This window comes from Panicum virgatum, chromosome 6K (genome assembly GCF_016808335.1).
Source record: "Panicum virgatum strain AP13 chromosome 6K, P.virgatum_v5, whole genome shotgun sequence".
In the NCBI taxonomy this organism is placed as follows: domain Eukaryota; kingdom Viridiplantae; phylum Streptophyta; class Magnoliopsida; order Poales; family Poaceae; genus Panicum; species Panicum virgatum.
In genome coordinates, this window is record NC_053141.1 from 45946202 (window position 1) to 45962792 (window position 16591).

The 16591-nt window shown below is 48.2% G+C and overlaps 1 protein-coding gene, 1 long non-coding RNA gene and 1 pseudogene across 4 annotated transcripts; 1 reads left to right on the forward strand and 2 right to left on the reverse strand.

Annotated features, from left to right (window-relative positions):
- Nucleotides 1-1253: 1253 nt before the first annotated feature.
- Nucleotides 1254-2989, reverse strand: LOC120713032. Its single transcript, XR_005691157.1, has 4 exons — nucleotides 2563-2989; nucleotides 2250-2445; nucleotides 1631-1732; nucleotides 1254-1487 (listed from the first exon to the last, which is right to left on the reverse strand). It is a non-coding gene; the product is annotated as an uncharacterized LOC120713032 (long non-coding RNA).
- A 2569-nt stretch (nucleotides 2990-5558) lies between these two features.
- On the forward strand, nucleotides 5559-9341 carry LOC120713560 (annotated as a pseudogene).
- A 591-nt stretch (nucleotides 9342-9932) lies between these two features.
- Nucleotides 9933-13360, reverse strand: LOC120713033 (probable protein S-acyltransferase 7). Of its 3 annotated transcripts, none has more exons than XM_039998996.1 (6): nucleotides 12876-13360; nucleotides 11963-12145; nucleotides 11379-11675; nucleotides 10973-11090; nucleotides 10857-10900; nucleotides 9933-10752 (listed from the first exon to the last, which is right to left on the reverse strand). In XM_039998996.1, the coding sequence occupies exons 1-6, from the start codon at nucleotides 12969-12971 to the stop codon at nucleotides 10309-10311; spliced, it is 1182 nt and encodes a 393-aa protein (XP_039854930.1). In that variant the 5' UTR covers nucleotides 12972-13360; the 3' UTR covers nucleotides 9933-10308. The 3 variants fall into 3 exon arrangements, with proteins under 3 accessions (XP_039854930.1, XP_039854931.1, XP_039854929.1); XM_039998997.1 differs by having other exon boundaries at nucleotides 10857-11090; nucleotides 11963-12031; nucleotides 12130-12145; nucleotides 12876-13047; XM_039998995.1 differs by having other exon boundaries at nucleotides 10857-11090; nucleotides 12876-13358.
- Nucleotides 13361-16591: the final 3231 nt, after the last annotated feature.

Consider the following 16591-nt stretch of genomic DNA (forward strand, 5'->3'; position numbering starts at 1 on the left):
ATTCCCATTCACTTCCTAATCTATACTATAAGGATCCATGACAATTAAAACATTTCTCACCAAATTTAGCTCTCATACCCACCTCACAAATCACCTTTTTGAGGCCCACGTGTAAGGTGAAAAGTTTGACAGGGGAGGATGGCGGGCCGAAATCGTCGCGCATCCCTATTGAGTCGCGACGTCGCGCACCCCTCCACCGTTTTTTTTCACCACGGGGTTCTCTACCCACCCCCTGCGTACCCGCGATGCTATTGGCGGAGCTTCAATTCTTGCCTTCCGTGATTGCAGCGTCGAGTTCTTCCTTTGATCCCTCCCCTCCCACCACGGCGTTGCTCCCCTTCCTTTCCCTCCTCCCTGCCACCCTGCCTCGCTGCGCCGGCCCTCCTCGCTCCTCCCTCCCCACCGCACACCCCTCCTCCCTCCCCTGCTCGGTCCCCTGCGCGGAGGCGATGGCGAGGCGACGACGGCCATGGCGTGGCGGAGACGCGGTGCGTGGCGGCCCATGGCGAGGCCGTTCCCCTGCTCCGCGCCACCCCTCTCCTGCTCCGGGCGGTGCGGGGTCCGCGGATCTGGGCGGCGGGGGAGGACCGGCGGCGAGCAGGGCCCCCTTCTCGGCGAGGCTTCGACATCCGTGACGGCCTCCCCATCACCGGCGGTAGAAGAGGGGCGCCCCTCCCCTGCTCCGGGCGGTGCGGGTTCCGCAGATCCGGGCGGCGGGGAGGACCGGCGGCGAGCAGGGCCCCCTTCTCGGCGTATCGCTGCGCGGCCTCCTCCGGCGAGGCTTCGGCGTCCGCGACGGCCTCCCCATCACCGGCAGTAGAAGAGGGGTCTTCAAGAATATATATTCTCCCAGTGCTAGTATCATAAAAATATAAATCAAAACTGGCACGTTGTGTAACCCTTGTTCACTGCAGTAGAGTATCAGAAAACCTAATCTACCATATAGAGAATAAATTTGCCATTTTACCATGTACCAATAAATGTCCATATATGTTAAGATTATATTATATGAACAGACATTACATAAATTTGAACAGAGTTTGAATTATTTATTACATGGAAGCACTGGTTTATTATCTTATAGTAAGTAAATTCACTTGAGAACTTTTAAAGTTCAGAAATTATGGTAAATATAAACAGAACCAACAAGTAACTCGACTAATCCAAACTTACATATTGTGGTCCAGCAGCTTGAAAGTATTTAGCAATGTGATAAATGCTGAACTCAACCAATAAAAATTTCCAGTGTTATGTTAGTCTCCAACCCCTGATATTTAAGGGTGATTCATCATTTAAATGGAGTAATGCTAGACAACTCACCTTAGCCTATTAAATGGAGAAGGGATGGAATGCCTTGGCAGCCTGATCATCCATCAGACCAAATCGGGGAGGCAAACACAAAACTTTTCTGTACAAAATATGCCTAAAGATGAGATTACAAGGTTATCTAAACACCAGGCCAAGATTATGCCATTCCAGCTTGTCTCCTGTTAATCGTAGATAACATGTTAAAAGGAAAATAACTATCATACGAAATTAAAAAAATGAATTGCGAAGGTTCACTTCAGAACCACTGAAGTATAAGCTTGGTGACATAAATCAGCAAGGTCAAAGATGGACCAGATTTTACCTATTATCTGCAGGTTTTAATAATTGTTGAACGGATATATAGCTGATCTGCTCAGTAAGAACTCATCAAGTCTTAGCCTCCTCGGGTCCATTGTCCTTCAGCCTGAAAGATATGAGAGGCATCACTCCATGAAATATATATAGGTATGACAAATATATCTTAATGACCACACCAAATGAAAATATCTGTTTTGAAGCTATATAGTAATTAAATGTGAAAGCTGAGCTCACAGTGGCCCCATTTTTCAGATTTTCATATAACTCTATGTCCACACAAGAAATTGTCAAGATTAATTAATAAATAGAAACTTCTAATAACAAAATGACCTAAGAGCAACATGAACCTACAATATATGATTAACTGCATTAGATTCGTATATTTCACAGCTACGTGTGGTAGATTGAAATAATACAAATATTTTTAGCCAGCTGAATCGCAATATTTGTTAATCAGAAATTCACAACTTAAGATAGTGGCCCCAAACCTAGCACTCGTGGTTGAGCTAATAAGGGCCTAGAATATTGAAGGGCAAAGGCACGGCAACAAATCAGATAGTACAGTCAATAAACATAAGATGAACTTCATCATACATAAATTCTTGCCATTAAATCAAAATTACCTGAATGCAGAAGTTTGTGCCGCCAACAATACAGGGAGGCCACGCCCATCCAGTTTTTCCTGTATAAATCTGTGACCAGAGGTGAAGACGTGAGCCATCCCTCAAAATCAAACATAACGGAACATGCAGAGTAGAGGGGGAATCAACGGGATGGGCCATCTCCAATTTCTATCAAGGGCAGATGGCGGCATGATAACTGCACGATTACACACAACATCATCAGAAGGTTAAAAAGTTAGGATCAGAGCACGTCTCGGCGTTCAGCAGGAAAGAAATCGGGGAGGAAGAAACAGATTACGAAGCGGAGGCTTACCCCAGTTCCTGCAGTGCCGTGCCGCCTTCCTGGCCTCCGACGCCGAGCTCTGCATCACCGCATCCGCCGGCCTATATATTCACATTATGATGAATCCACCAAATGGGAGAATTGCTGTTACTTGCAACTGATAGCATGTGTTCGTCAAAACGTCATGAATGTACTCCATGACCTGAAGCATATGACATTGGTACATATATACCCATACACATGTACTAAATGGCCTGAAGCATATGACATTGTTACATATATACTCATACAAATGACCTCATGATCGAACTAAAACCTGAATGCAAAGGAGGTGTGTTCACGATATGCTTACGCACAGGAAATCTGGGATTCGTAATGCAACGTGCCGCAGCCACACGCTAGCAATTGGCAGGTTCCACTTCCTCGCTTCCCTAATTGACAGGTTTGAAGTTCTAATTGATAGAGGTCCTTGCGACCAGCCTTGGCGAGCCGGACCTCCGAGCGCCGTGGCCGATGGCCCCTCTTCTACCGCCGGTGATGGGGAGGCCGTCGCGGATGCCGAAGCCTCATCAAGAAGGGTGCCCTGCTCGCCGCCGGTCCTCCCCAGCCGCCCAGATCCGCGGACCCCGCACCGCCCGGAGCAGGAGAGGGGTGGCTGTGACACCCCGGCCCAGTGCTTAATAGGATTAATAGGATACTCATACCAATAATTTGCAACTTCTTTTCCGGAAGCCGGTCTCCAAAGAACTCCGAGGTTAAGTGTGCTTGGCCCAGAGAAATTTGGGGATGGGTGACCGACCGGGAAGTTCTTCCGGGTGCGCACGAGTGAGGACAAAGTGTGCAGAAAAGACTGGTGTTGGTCTGTGAGGACATTCTATGTCCTAGAAAGCAGCCAGATGTAAACGGGTCCGGCCTCGGGGAGGCGGGACGTTACAGAATGGTATCAGAGCCGACTTCTTTTCCGGAAGCCGGTCTCCAAAGAACTCCGAGGTTAAGCGTGCTTGGCCCGGAGAAATTTGGGGATGGGTGACCGACCGGGAAGTTCTTCCCGGGTGCGCACGAGTGAGCACAAAGTGTGCAGAAAAGACTAGTGTCGTGCGCACAAAGTGTGCAGAAAAGACTAGTGTTGGTCTGTGAGGACAGTCTATGTTGCGCACGAGTGAGGACAAAGTGTGTAGAAAAGACTAGTGTTGGTCTGTGAGGACAGTCTATGCCCTAGAAAGCAGCCAGATGTAAGCGGGCCCGGCCTTGGGGAGGCGGGACGTTACAGTGGCGCGGAGCAGGGGAGCGGCCTCGCCATCTCCGCCGTGCCATGGCCGCCGCCGCCGCCTCGCCATCGCCTCCGCGCAGGGGACCGAGCAGGGGAGGGAGGAGGGGTGTGCGGTGGGGAGGGAGGAGCGAGGAGGGCCAGCGCAGCGAGGCAGGGTGGCAGGGAGGAGGGAAAGGAAAGGGAGCAATGCCGCGGTGGGAGGGGAGGGATCAAAGGAAGAACTCGACGCTGCAATCACGGAAGGCAAGAATTGAAGCTCCGCCAATAGCATCGCGGGTACGCAGGGGGTGGGTAGAGAACCCCGTGGTGGAAAAAACGGCGGAGTGGTGTGCGACGTCGCGACTCAACGGGGATGCACGACGATTTCGGTCTGCCATCCTCCCCTGTCAAACTTTTCACCTTACACGTGGGCCTCAAAAAGGTGATTTGTGAGGTGGGTATGGGGGCTAAACTTGGTGAGAAATGTTTTAATTGTCATGGATCCTTATAGTATAGATAAAAAGAAAAAACATATTAAATCTAATGGGAAGACAGACATGAGAATCCAATCCAATCCATGTTGTCTCTGTATATGTTTTCCATGCAATAAAATAAAAGATAAATATATGCTTCATATATTGTCTTCTAAACTTCTTGGATTAGAAATACGGAAATGCTAGCGCCCGGACATCCGATGGATCGGACGCTCCGTCGCTCCCCCGTAACATAAAAAAGTAGCATATGTAACATATGAAAAAAAATATTACAATGAAAGTCACCGCTTGCAACATTCAAAAATCAAATACATCTTTGCAACCGAATGGAGGAAAAAATTTCCGCCACAATATTTGCACCATGTTTCTTGCAACATTCATCAATAGCAAAGAGGAGAAAGACTGCAACATTCAAAAATCACAATTGCAACATCTTCAAAGAATAATTGCAACATCACTATCTACCATGAGGTATCTATTGCAACATAAAAAAAAACCTCTACTGCAACGTTACAGGACACCGACTGCAACATGACCACCTGTGGCATCTGCAGCGCCTCCGCCCCGCTGCTAGCCGCGCCACCGGCGAGCTCCGCCCCTAAGCGCTGGGAGCTCTGCCTCTAGCCGTCGCGTCGCCGATGGCCCATGCTGCCGCCGCCGCCCAGCCGCGTGAGCTCCGCTGCCGCCCGCGTCTTCTCCGTCGGCCGGTGCGGGGAAGCCATGGGGAGCGGCAGCCCGCGACCGGCCGTGCTGCCAGCGAGCTCCGCCGCTGCGCGCGTCCGGCCGCGCGAGCTCCGCCGCCGCCACGCTTGGCTGCGCGAGCCCCAAGGAAGAGGACATTGGGGTGGGAGAGAGCGCCGACGGCGGCCATGGAGCTGCAGGGTGTAGGGGAGGAAGATGCCGGAGAGGCGAGAGGCGGCGGCCGCTGCCCAGCTATCCTCCGCTGCTGCCGCCGCCGTCCTTGTCTGCCGCAGCGCCCGCGTCGGCCTGCAGAGGCACAGGAAGAAGGCCAGCCGGCATGAGAGTTGAACTGCTGCGGCGGCACGCGCCAGGCCGTCGGGCATCACCGTGGCATCCTCCGTGAGAAACGTGCCTCCACCGTCCGCCGAGAAGCGGAGAGCTGGAGACGAGCAGTGATAAAGAAAAATGAAACGTCAAACGTGCGGAGCAGGAATCTGCACGTGGCCTCCGAAGCGTCCGACGCCCGAGTCCAAGCATTACCGTTACAAATAAGAACATTTAGAGTTTAGCCAAATCAAACTCTGAAATAACGTGAGAACCCAATGGACAAGAGCACTATCATGAACATGGTGGCAGTAAGTGGAGGTCGGGTCGACGAGCAATTTCAACTAGTATCAAAGAGCTCCTTGAGGCTAGAGTTGTGGCATCTGCCATTGCTGGAGCCATCCGAAAAACTATGTAAATACTCCCTTTGCTCATTAAGTGCCGTTGTACTCTCACGTTAACCCATTATTCTAAGAAAAAGTATGTGGATTGGTGCATACAAATTGTATTATTAGATTTTTGTTAAAAAACACATACTATGAAAACCAATTATTTTTGCAAACTTTGGAAACTCCAATCAAGACCACAGAATCTTCATTCGAAGGCTATGGACAGAGATGGGTAGTTTTAGCACTTAAACCCCCCACACTCATCCCATCCTAATTCCACCTTTTGCAAATCACCCCAAATCAACTCACGCACCCCCTAGCCCTGCTAATGGGTTGGAACCCGCACCATACCCAACTCTACCCAAAATTAACATATTTAGATACCCAACCCCACCCAACCCAATTAGTTAATTTCTCAACTCTAACCAACCCGCCCCATTATAAACGGGTAACCCATAAAAACCCATGGGTTCTACTATGCAGAGGAATTTAGTGGTTCTACACTTAATGTGGGGACCACATATATGTCTAGCCACACTACTTTGTACAGAGTATCTGTCAGTCATATTGACTCATCTCTAAAAATTTCAGTCAATTTCGATAAAATTTTATAGTGTGAATGCGAGATTTTAATTCTAGGGTCCGGCTCTTGATGTGGAGCCCACATGTAGTTCTAGCCACGCTGTTTTGCACAGAGTAGCTGCCAGTCGTACTGAGTCATCTCCAACAAATTTCAGTCAATTTCGATAAAATTTTATAGTGTGAACGCGAGGTTTTAATTCCAGGGTCCGGCTCTTCATGTGGGGCTCACAGGTAGTTCTAGCCACACTGCTTTGCACAAAATAGCTGCCAGTCGTACTGAGTCATCTCCAACAAAATTCAGTCAATTTCGATAAAATTTTCTGATATAAACACGTGGTTTTAATTTCAAAGTCCAGCTCTCACGTGGGACCCACATTTATATATAGTTATATTATTTTGTAAAAAATATTTATTTTAACCCGCCTCAACCCGCATTTATATAGAATCCGCCCCGACCCACCCCATTAACTAATACAAACTATTTTAATTCATCCAAACACACTCCATTTCAAAACCCACCCCATAAAACCTATTTCAACCCGACCATTAGCAGTCCTACGCAGCCCCACCCCGCTCGTCGAGTCGCCGCCAGACGTCTCCGGCGTTCGTAGCCGTGGTCTCCGGCGTTCGTAGTGCTCCACCGCCAAGGGTCCCCCGGCGTCTATTCGGCTGGCCACGCCACGCCGCCGCCCACTCGCAGCTTCCGTCCTTGCGTGACGCCGCCGTCCGCCATCCTTGCATCAGGCCGCCGAGGTGCATTCGTGCCCTGGAGGCCGCGCTGCCATGGAGTCCTGATTATACTAGTTTTGGTTTGTTGGCTACCAATACAAGTGGTCCAAGATTATACTAGTTTTAGTTTGTTGGCTAAACATGCTGCATGATCGTCCTCGAATTCGTGGCGGTACTACAAGCACTTTCCCTACGCGCCGTCGCCGCACCTCCTGGGTAAGCTGCGCGCCTACGAGGCCCGCCACCGGAGGTGCGCCCCCGGCACACCGCTGTACGCTAGGTCCGTCGAGCAGCTTTGGTCCGGCCGCATTGCCAACGAGGCCGGCGAGGAGTCGTGCAGGTGCAGCTACATCGTGTGGCTCCCATTCGACGGCCTCGGCAACCGCATGCTCTCCATGGTCAGCGGCTTCCTCTACGCGCTCCTCACCGGCGGCGGGCGTGGTGGCGATTCGTGGGAAGGCGGCGGCGACTTGAATCGACGCGGGCGGACGGGACGGGCTACTCGACAAGGGGGTGGGGCTGCGTGAGTTGATTTGGGGTGATTTGCAAAAGGTGGGATTAGGATGGGATGAATAGGGTTTAAGTGTTAAACTACCTATCTCTGCCCATAGCCATCGGATGAAGATCCTGTGGTCTTGATTGGAGTTTCCAAAGTTTGCACAAAATAGTTGGTTTTCATATCATACACTGCCTTTATTTACAGCTGCGTATGCTATAAAAAATTGATGCGTATATGATGACTTGCATTTGGAGCTAAAAATATACAGGAAAGAAAAAAGGTCATGGCGTATTCACTTGCTTTGGAATACCAATCAAAGTGCTAAAATGTAACAAAATCAAATTGACGAGATCCAAGAGGGATCGGAGGAACAAATTACCATAAATATTAGTCCAAAACACCCTTACACCAAACTAAAAAATAAACTATCATTGCCATTATGAAAAATTAAATCTTAAATATCCTTTAGCTATGTATAAGTTACAAACATATACTCTTAACAAAAAACTAAAGCCAACAACAGTAATTCAATCGAAATAGAAAAATAGGAATAAGTATACACATAATAATATTATTAAAGCTCAACAAAACTAATTGTTACTATGGTAGGCTAGATTTGAATTGTTTTTACGAACACTAAAGCATAGTTTACGATAACGAAAAGGATGATATATGGTAAGAATAGTATAAATTTTTGAAAAATAGTAATGATACAAAGACATAACTTTTTGAATTTTCAAAACTAGCCGCGCAAATGAGCGGGTCACACGCCTAGTTTGTTTTTATTTAGGGCTTAGATCTAAAAATGAATTTAGTTTACAGATCGGATTTCGGAGGGGGTTTCGAATGATTTATCCAAACAAGCCCCTGTGTGAGCAATATTTGCTCTGCTTCAATGACCGACATGAATTGCAGTAACCATTGGAAAGTGCTTCCTTCGTTCAGTGTGAGCAGTAGCTGCTTTGTCTATTATTAATCTGTGAGCAGTAGCTGCTTTGTCTATTATTAATCTGTTTGCTCTATGAAGCTATCTGTTAAATTTGTTGTTCAGAATAGATGCTGCCATCTTTATGGAATCCTCTGTTTCTGGAATTGCAATCAGGTTATTCCTTCCTTCTTCAATTTGCAGTCTGACAATCAGTTTTTGTACTTATGTTTTTTGTGCTGTGATTTGACTGTCCAACTGACTGACGCTCTTTGATTAAAAAAAAAACTGACTGATGTTGTCATTTTTTTCCCTCGATGCAGACATGAAGCGGTTGATCGGTAGGAGGTTCTCTGACCCGTCCGTACAGGCCGATATGGAGCTATGACCGTTCAAGGTCGTGGCTAACCCCGGCGACAAACCGATGATCGTGATCACCGACAAGGGCCAGGAGAAGCAGCTTTCCGCCGAGGAGATCACCTCGATGGTGCTGACCAAGATGAAGGAGATCGCCGAGGCCCACACCGGCGCCACCGTCAGGAACGCCGTGATCACCGTGCCTGCCCATTTCAACGACTCCCAGAGGCAGGCCACCAGAGACGCCGGAGCCATCGCCGGCCTCAACGTGCTGCGCATCGTCAACGAGCCCACCGCCGCGGCCATCTCGTACGGGCTCAACAAGAAGGCCATCGGCACCAGCGAGGAGAAGAACGTGCTCATCTTCGACCTCGGCGCCGGCACCCTCGATGTGTCGCTGCTGACCATCGACGAGGCGGGCGTCGTGGAGGTCAGGGCCACCGCCGGCGACACCCACCTCGGCGGGGTGGACTTCGACGACCGCATGGTCCGCCACTACACCCAGGAGTTCAGGCGCAGGTTCGGCAAGGACATCAGCGGCGACCTGCAGGCGCTGCGGCGCCTGAGGCCAGGGAGCTAGCGAGGCCAGGGAAGGGCGAATTCTCTGGAGCAAACTCTAGTAGCGCCGGCGGGGCACCCGCCGCCGCCTGCGTCGGCACCGATCACCGCTGGTTCTGCCTGCCCAGTTCCGCGCGCGCAATAGCGGCGGCAAGTGGCCGGCGTCCATGGCATCCCGTCGCACGGTGTGCAAGTCCGACGTGGCGCCGCGGTGGATGCAGAAGGCCGTGGCGCGGTGAAGTTGGACGAGCGGGCGGACGGGGCGGCGCCGCGGTGGCCGCCTGCTGGTGTCAGCCTGTCAGATACTCAGGTTTCTTGGAAGGAGGGGTGTGTGGCCGCCGGGCGTGCCCCGTGCTGATATGCTGCGATGAGGTGTGAGGTGATGCATAGCTTGCCGTGGCGACAAAGGTTCGTCGGAGCTTCAGGTTGACGAGAACGCGGCGGCGTCCTACGTGGAGCCGCCGTGGTGAGTGCAGATGTCGAACGGGGGGCGCGGCGACAGTGAGGTGGGCGCCAGAACCTCAGGTTCAGCGGCATGGCATGCTCTGTTTCTTCTGCTTCAAGGTAAAGTGACTTAGCCATTGCAGCAACTTCATCCGTAAGCAAATGCACAGGGTATCGAATCTCGGGAACTATTTGATTGGCAAACAGAAGTGCAGGAAATCTGATAGCCATGTTGATGTTACAAATTACAGCTTCAACAAAATCAGAAGCAACACATGGACCAAGAGTAGTAGAGTACATAGAACTAGCAGTACAAAATCATCCAAACCAAGTGCGGATTCATCATTCCTTCCTATGTCGTTAATGAACATTTATTACTTCTAAATGAAGTCTTGGCTGGAAATTTCAGCCAAAATGAACTAACCAATGCCTGTCAAGTTCATTCTACCATTTTGTCCTACTTCTTTTTCATTTTTCCAAACTTTTGCTGCCTAAGCTGAGGGATTGACAGAATGTTGGAGAGGGGCTTATGGTAACGAAACTTTCTATGGGCCATCATTTGTGCGTCGCTCAATCTTTTTCCTCTCACTCAGCTCACGTTCCATGCCAAACTCTTCTGCAAATGCCTCTATGTCAGATGAAATCTCAGAGCAGCCTTTTCGACCAACAAAATGCGGGGGTTCAGTGCCACATCTCTCCAGACCCATAGCACTGCTGATCTGGCTGTGCAAGTCTTCCAAGTCCTCTGCAGCCACAGCTTGCCTTTTCGTGCCCATCTCAAGGTCCACACTCATCTTGGGCGGACTTAGAACCCGTCCCATACTGAGGGATGATGTGAAGGTTGCAGAATCCTCCTTAACTTTTGCTCTGAAATTGTTTTTTGAGCTGGGGATCCTTGAAAACAAGATGTCGATGAAATTCTGGGCTACTCCAAGGTTGTAAGGATTTGTTTTCCGGTCGTAACGGTATCGGAAGTTCTCGTAAGTAGTCTGCAAAAAGTGTTTTCATGAGATTTCAATATGCCAGCTTGATCAATGCTCATAAACGGCAAAGCAGATTAACTGTTACTCCAGTTACTCAAGAATAGGCTAACCTGATTTGTAGAAATCAAATAGAGGTGGAATGAAGTCAATCCTCCTACAAACCACACAGCAATAAATGTGTATAGAATGAGAAGGCCGGAGATAGGAGACTTCCAAAGGGCCCTACCAATTTTACATTCATGCATGTCCATAATTCTCTTGATATTGACCCAGCAGAATGCAAACACATATATGCAGAGTAGGGTAGTTGAAGACACAAACATGAAGAAGAATCGATAGTTCCTCTGCAAGAAAACAGAATTCAAGGCATGATTAGTCACACCCACAGTTAAAATTAAATTAATATCAGACCTATATCCTGCACAACATTAAAAGAAAACGTTTAACTGCATATATCTCATTCCCTGTTAGACTGGCGAGGGAACTGCTGCCTCAGCAATCTAAAATGGTCTTATATTGTTATCCAAAAAAGTACCTCTACTATATGACCATAAGAATGATTACTTATCACTTCATTTCTTTCACCAGACAACATTATCCGATCCATTTTGTTGACACAACATTATACTTACCTTTCCAATGCACTGACCTACCCATGGACAGTGGTGATCAAAACGTTCTACACAGTTGTTGCAGATTGAGCAATGGGAGCACCTTGGTGGACGATACAGCATACAGGTATGGCAATATTTGACCTTGACCGAAACACCATTGACAAGAACATCCCTTGTAAGTGGTAAACCTGTTGAACCATGTTGACCGCCAGGCCAATCTGGGGATTCACCGATGTCTTCAGGCTCTGGGGGGTGAGCGTTTCGAGGAACAATTCCAGGATCACGCCCAGATGTGAGAAGTAGAACAAGAAGAATCTGAAAAACAAGAACAGTATGCCAGTCATCTTGTCAACCTATTACCAAGTTGCAGACACTACAATCATTCTATTCCAATATCTATATGAGTAATGGCTATGACCATTCTCCTTGATGCAACTACGGTATAACTTAACATGGTAGAAGCAATGCCGAAGATCACTCTCCGTAAAAGATGGCTACAAATTTCCAATGCATAATTTCAAATTAGAAAATCAGAAATATTGAAGAGAGAAAAATATAGATTGGTGTGTAACAAAGTGAGTGTTGATGGCGCCTAAACTTACATATGCCGTAAAGATGACAGCTACAGATGCCACCCAACCTCCAATTTGGCTCTGGAACTCATGACCAAGCTGTGGACAAACGGCGGCAGCAAAGAATATGACTGGGGTTACAATCAAACATACTGTGAGCACGAGTGACCTCACATCTGGCCCAAAGATAAGTCTACCTCCAAGGAAAAACAACTGCAACAACGCACAAAAGAAGAAAAAGAGCATGAGCTTCATTCCGACACATGTTAAGAAGGTAGCACTTTGAAAGTAAAGAATACGGGTTTCTAAAATTAGATCTATCCTTTCAACTATTAAGTTAGTAGCCAGTGCATTTCAACCCATGATAAAGTTGTACATAATAGATTACAGAACAAACTAAGACCATGCTGATGAGCTCTAGAATCTCTTTCTGCAAATAACCAACTTGCAATAGATGTATAATCCATCAAAATTGCAAAATGGACATCCTGCCTCAACTAAAACTTAGATTACATTTTTTATAACTACTCTCAAATTTCAGTTTATCTCTCACTCAGTCTATTTGTGTGGCGTAGCAAATCAAATGTCACTGTCTTTGATGTGCTCCCACACTAGCTGCTTCAGTGAGGATAACAGCACGTTAAAACAGGAACCACTTCTGATACGCCGAAGGGACAATAAAAACACATCAGCAAACACTAATACCACTGGACTAGAATGTTTTCTGTAGCTTTTGGACGCTTACTGCCACTACAATTATTCCAAAAAATAATATCAAGATTTCAACAGCCTAATGTCTCCATATACTAACGCTGGTCAACAGAGAAAGAATTTCCCCCCAAATTCCTTGATCTTACTAAAATCAACATTTGAAAGTAGCCCATGGCCCATCTTAAGGAAAATCGCAGAATCATAAACCAAGCAAAGAGCAAGAAACCCTCACGTTGCTTCCTTTCCACGCCTGGTACACCCGCCGCGGCGGCGCGTCGACCTCCATGATCCGCCGGTTGGAATCCGAGAGCTGCGCCTTCCCCTGCATCCTCCCTTCCACAGCTCGACCCTCCGGCACAGACTCCACAAGGCAAGCTCCCTTTCACGCAAGTAGTTCCATTGCGCTCATGAGCCCCACGAAGAACAAAGATTCCAGAGCCAGCCACTCCGCCGCCCGCAAGAACACGGAGGGCAGGTGGTTCTCGCGGATCCCGGCACGTGAAGCTCGCAGAGTTGGATCAAACGGCGAGGGACGGCGACTCCGCACCTTGAGCGAGTAGGCTCGGCGGCGGCGAGAGGGGAGCTAGGAGGGGATTACTGGGTGGGAGCGGAGAGGATCGATCGGGGGTGAATGGGTGATGCCTCCTTTGGGATCCCGGCGGGGCTCGCTGAGAAGAAAGGAATAATTTTGGAGCTCTGAACAGTCTGAACTGGAGACTGAAGTGTTAAGTGTCACTTTCGTTATTAACCCCTAAGAACCAATTTATTTCAAACAAAGGCCCCTTTCCCTATTTAGGAAAAAGTTACTCCGGTGTACAATTCAAATAAATTCAATTCATTTTCCATCAAACATTGACATATTTTGTCTCCCTAAAAACAAGGGTCTATTGCAATACTGCCCTTGTTTTGAGCTGTAATTGCACATTTGCCCCTATTTTTTTAACTTTGCATGTTTGCCCTTGTTTTTTGAATCTGAAGGTTCCACTTGCCTTGTTATGTGAAGGAGAGTTAACGGTGTTAAGTGCAAGCTGAAAAGACAAAAATGCCCTCAACATTGTTCCGTGAAGGAGAGAAGGGGGGCTTTTAAATAAAAGAAGGAAAGAACAGGGGCCATTGGGCAATTTTGCCCTTCTTCCTCCTCTCTCCCGTGCAACAGAGGAGGGGGGCAGGGCGCCGGCGGCGGCCCTCGCCGGCGGCCCAGGGCGCGGCGGCGGCCGGGGCTAGGGGGGAAATGGATAGGGGGCCACGGGGAATCGATCCCCTCCCTTAATTTGGGTGGAGGCGGCCTGTAGGAGCTGGTGCGATGGCGGCGGGCAGAGGTGAGCGGCGGCGGCCATGGTGGCGGCGCTGCAAGGTTGGGGACGGGGCTAGCGGCGGCGGACGAGCTTGAGGAGGTGGAGGGGGTTCTACCCTTGCCCTCACCTCAGGCGGAGAGGCAGCGAGGTGGCCTGCCCACGGCAGCGAGCGGCGGCTGGCACTGGCGGGCGTGGCGGCGGCGCTGCGGGGCTGAGCAGAGGTGCTGGCGGCAGTGGGCGAGCTCGTGGAGGTGCGGAGGTGCGGTGGAGGCCTACTTATAGGCCGGGGCGAGGTGGGAGGAGGGGAGCGCGGTAGTGGTGGCTGGCCGGTGAGCTCGGCCGCATTAATGTCGTGGGGGCGCGGCGGTGGCCTCCGCCTCGCCGAGCGGCGTCGTGCTGGTGGTGGCGAATGGCGCGGCGGAGGCGGGCAGGGAGCGCGCGCGGCGCCTCGGGCCCGTGCGGCGGAGGCGGGCGGAGACTGGCGCGGAGGCAGGCGGGCGGGGACTCGCGCGTAGGCGAGCCGCTCAGAGAGGGGAGTAATGTGTTTGGGATAAGGGGTAGTATAGTCTTTTCCCTTTTTTTTCTTTTTTGTGAAATTTTTTTGGAACAATTATTGAGGTCCAGCTCACGGTGTTGACAAACAGGGGCAAACGGTGCCTTCAATTTTGAAAACCAGGGGCAAACATGCAAAGTTAAAAAAAACAAGGGCAAACGTGTAATTACATCTCAAAACAAGGGCAGCTATGCAATTGTCCCTAAAAACAATCAACATCTTACTAATGAATATACTAGGGGGAACAAAACACTAGATAAATATTTTTTTGAAAAATGTAACACTAGATCAATAATAAGAGACTAAAATAGAGATTGTCATCTGTCGCTTTTGTCATCATGCATGTTTTTTCTTAGAGCCGATTCATCCCTGCAGGCATGCAACAAAAGATAAAGGTGAAAGGCTGCAAACTTGCTTGCCATCATGAAGACATGAGCTCAGAGCAGCATAAAAAAAAATTAAAGATTTGAGAGGAAAGACAGTTAAGAAGCTTTGGTAACGGTGAAGGGTGTGCCCTGTGCATTTGACACCATCATCCAGTTTTTTCAGTTTAAAGGGATAAATAGGAAGGTTGCCACAGTTTTGTAGAAGGAAGGAGCCAAGCTTTGGTTGACAAGCCCAACACCAATAGACAATGGTACCAAACAGTTCTTCAGATGGAATCGACCTCAGGAGACTTCTTTGTCTTATTCAGTTTATTAGTCTGGTCCCATTGCTAATGAAATACTCCATACTCTGTGTTGGGGCGATATATGATATTTACTCTGTTCGCTGCAACCAGTCAACATTATTTTTTTCTTACACTAAACCAGCACCAACCACCAGCCAGCCAGCAGTATTTTTCTCTCACAACAAATTAGCACCAGCCACAGCATAGCGAACAGAGTGATTGAACATTTGGTGGCGGTGGCAGTGGCACTCAGAGCCTATTTTATACTTGAACTTCCCGTTCCTCGCATTTACAATTTTCTTTAATTTAAACACCCTTTAATTATCCTTGCAAAAAAGAAAACCCCCTTTAATTCAAACTCATGAAGTATGAATGAAACTAAAAACACTCAAAGGAAGAAGAAAAAGGAAAAAAACAGAAGAGTCAAAAGTGTCATCAATCCAAACTCCAAAGTGCTCTCCTCTTTCTCGCAACAAGTGCCGTGTTTATCGGCTAGTGGACTTGTGTGGTTCTATAAAGTACTGCTCGATGGAAAGGACAAAAGAAGAATTTCTGTCGATCCATGATGCCCTTCCAAATCTTTGCCACTTGTTTTTCTTGGGTGGACAAGGGTCCCGTTTGGTTCAACGCTATGCTATGGTAAAATTTTCTATGCATGAAGCAGTAAATGAAGTCAATTTGTAAATTTTTTTAGGAATGGGTGTAACTTTTCGCGACGAATCTAATGACGGTAATTAATAGATAATTGGCTACAGTGATGCTACAGTACTATTCTCTAATCGCGCGGTCAAATGCCTCATTAGATTCTTCAGGGTTCCTAGCGCGGGATTCTGAAGTTAGTTTTGTAAACTGACTTTGTTTGACACTATAATTAGCGATCAAAGTGTCACTATTCACTAGCTCAGCGCAAACCAAACGGGGCCAAATTAAGGTTTTGCAAATGCAACGGGCTGTTGCAATTTGCTCAAGCAATCGAGTAAAAGGGGCCTGCTACTTGCCTAACCTTTTATCTCTTTTTCCCCCACAAGAATTAAATAAACAGGTCTGAGGACCTTCGAAACAATTGTACAATTATTGTTTTTTCTAGTAAAAAGGAATGCTCAATGTATAAATCTACTATTTGCGAGATAAGAAAAAAGTAGATCGTTCTGTTCTTGCGAAAAGAAAGAAGAAGAAGAAGAATTACAACTTAGTAAATGGGGTTTGCAACCACTCTTTCCATCCTTTTCACCTTTTGAAAAGAAAGTATCAGATCTCAAGCTACGAACCTACACAATTCAGAACTCTTTGTTGATTGAGCACAGATCGACAAGTAACTCATGTTCCTTTTTACGTGTGTCGATCTCTCCATTCCTTTCCTTTCCTTTTGCTCTGCAATGGATCCAAATGGAGGATATACATGCACAAGCCCGTTTTTGGGGGCGTGCAAG

Excerpts from the sequence above, each read along its gene's own strand:
- LOC120713033 (XM_039998995.1), bottom strand. The coding sequence starts at position 12,971 with ATGCAGGGGAAGGCGCAGCTCTCGGATTCCAACCGGCGGATCATGGAG. Across the intron at positions 12,146-12,875 it reads AGGCGTGGAAAGGAAGCAAC|TTGTTTTTCCTTGGAGGTAG; the intron begins GTGAGGGTTTCT and ends GCGTTGTTGCAG. Across the intron at positions 11,676-11,962 it reads CTGTCATCTTTACGGCATAT|ATTCTTCTTGTTCTACTTCT; the intron begins GTAAGTTTAGGC and ends CTTGTTTTTCAG.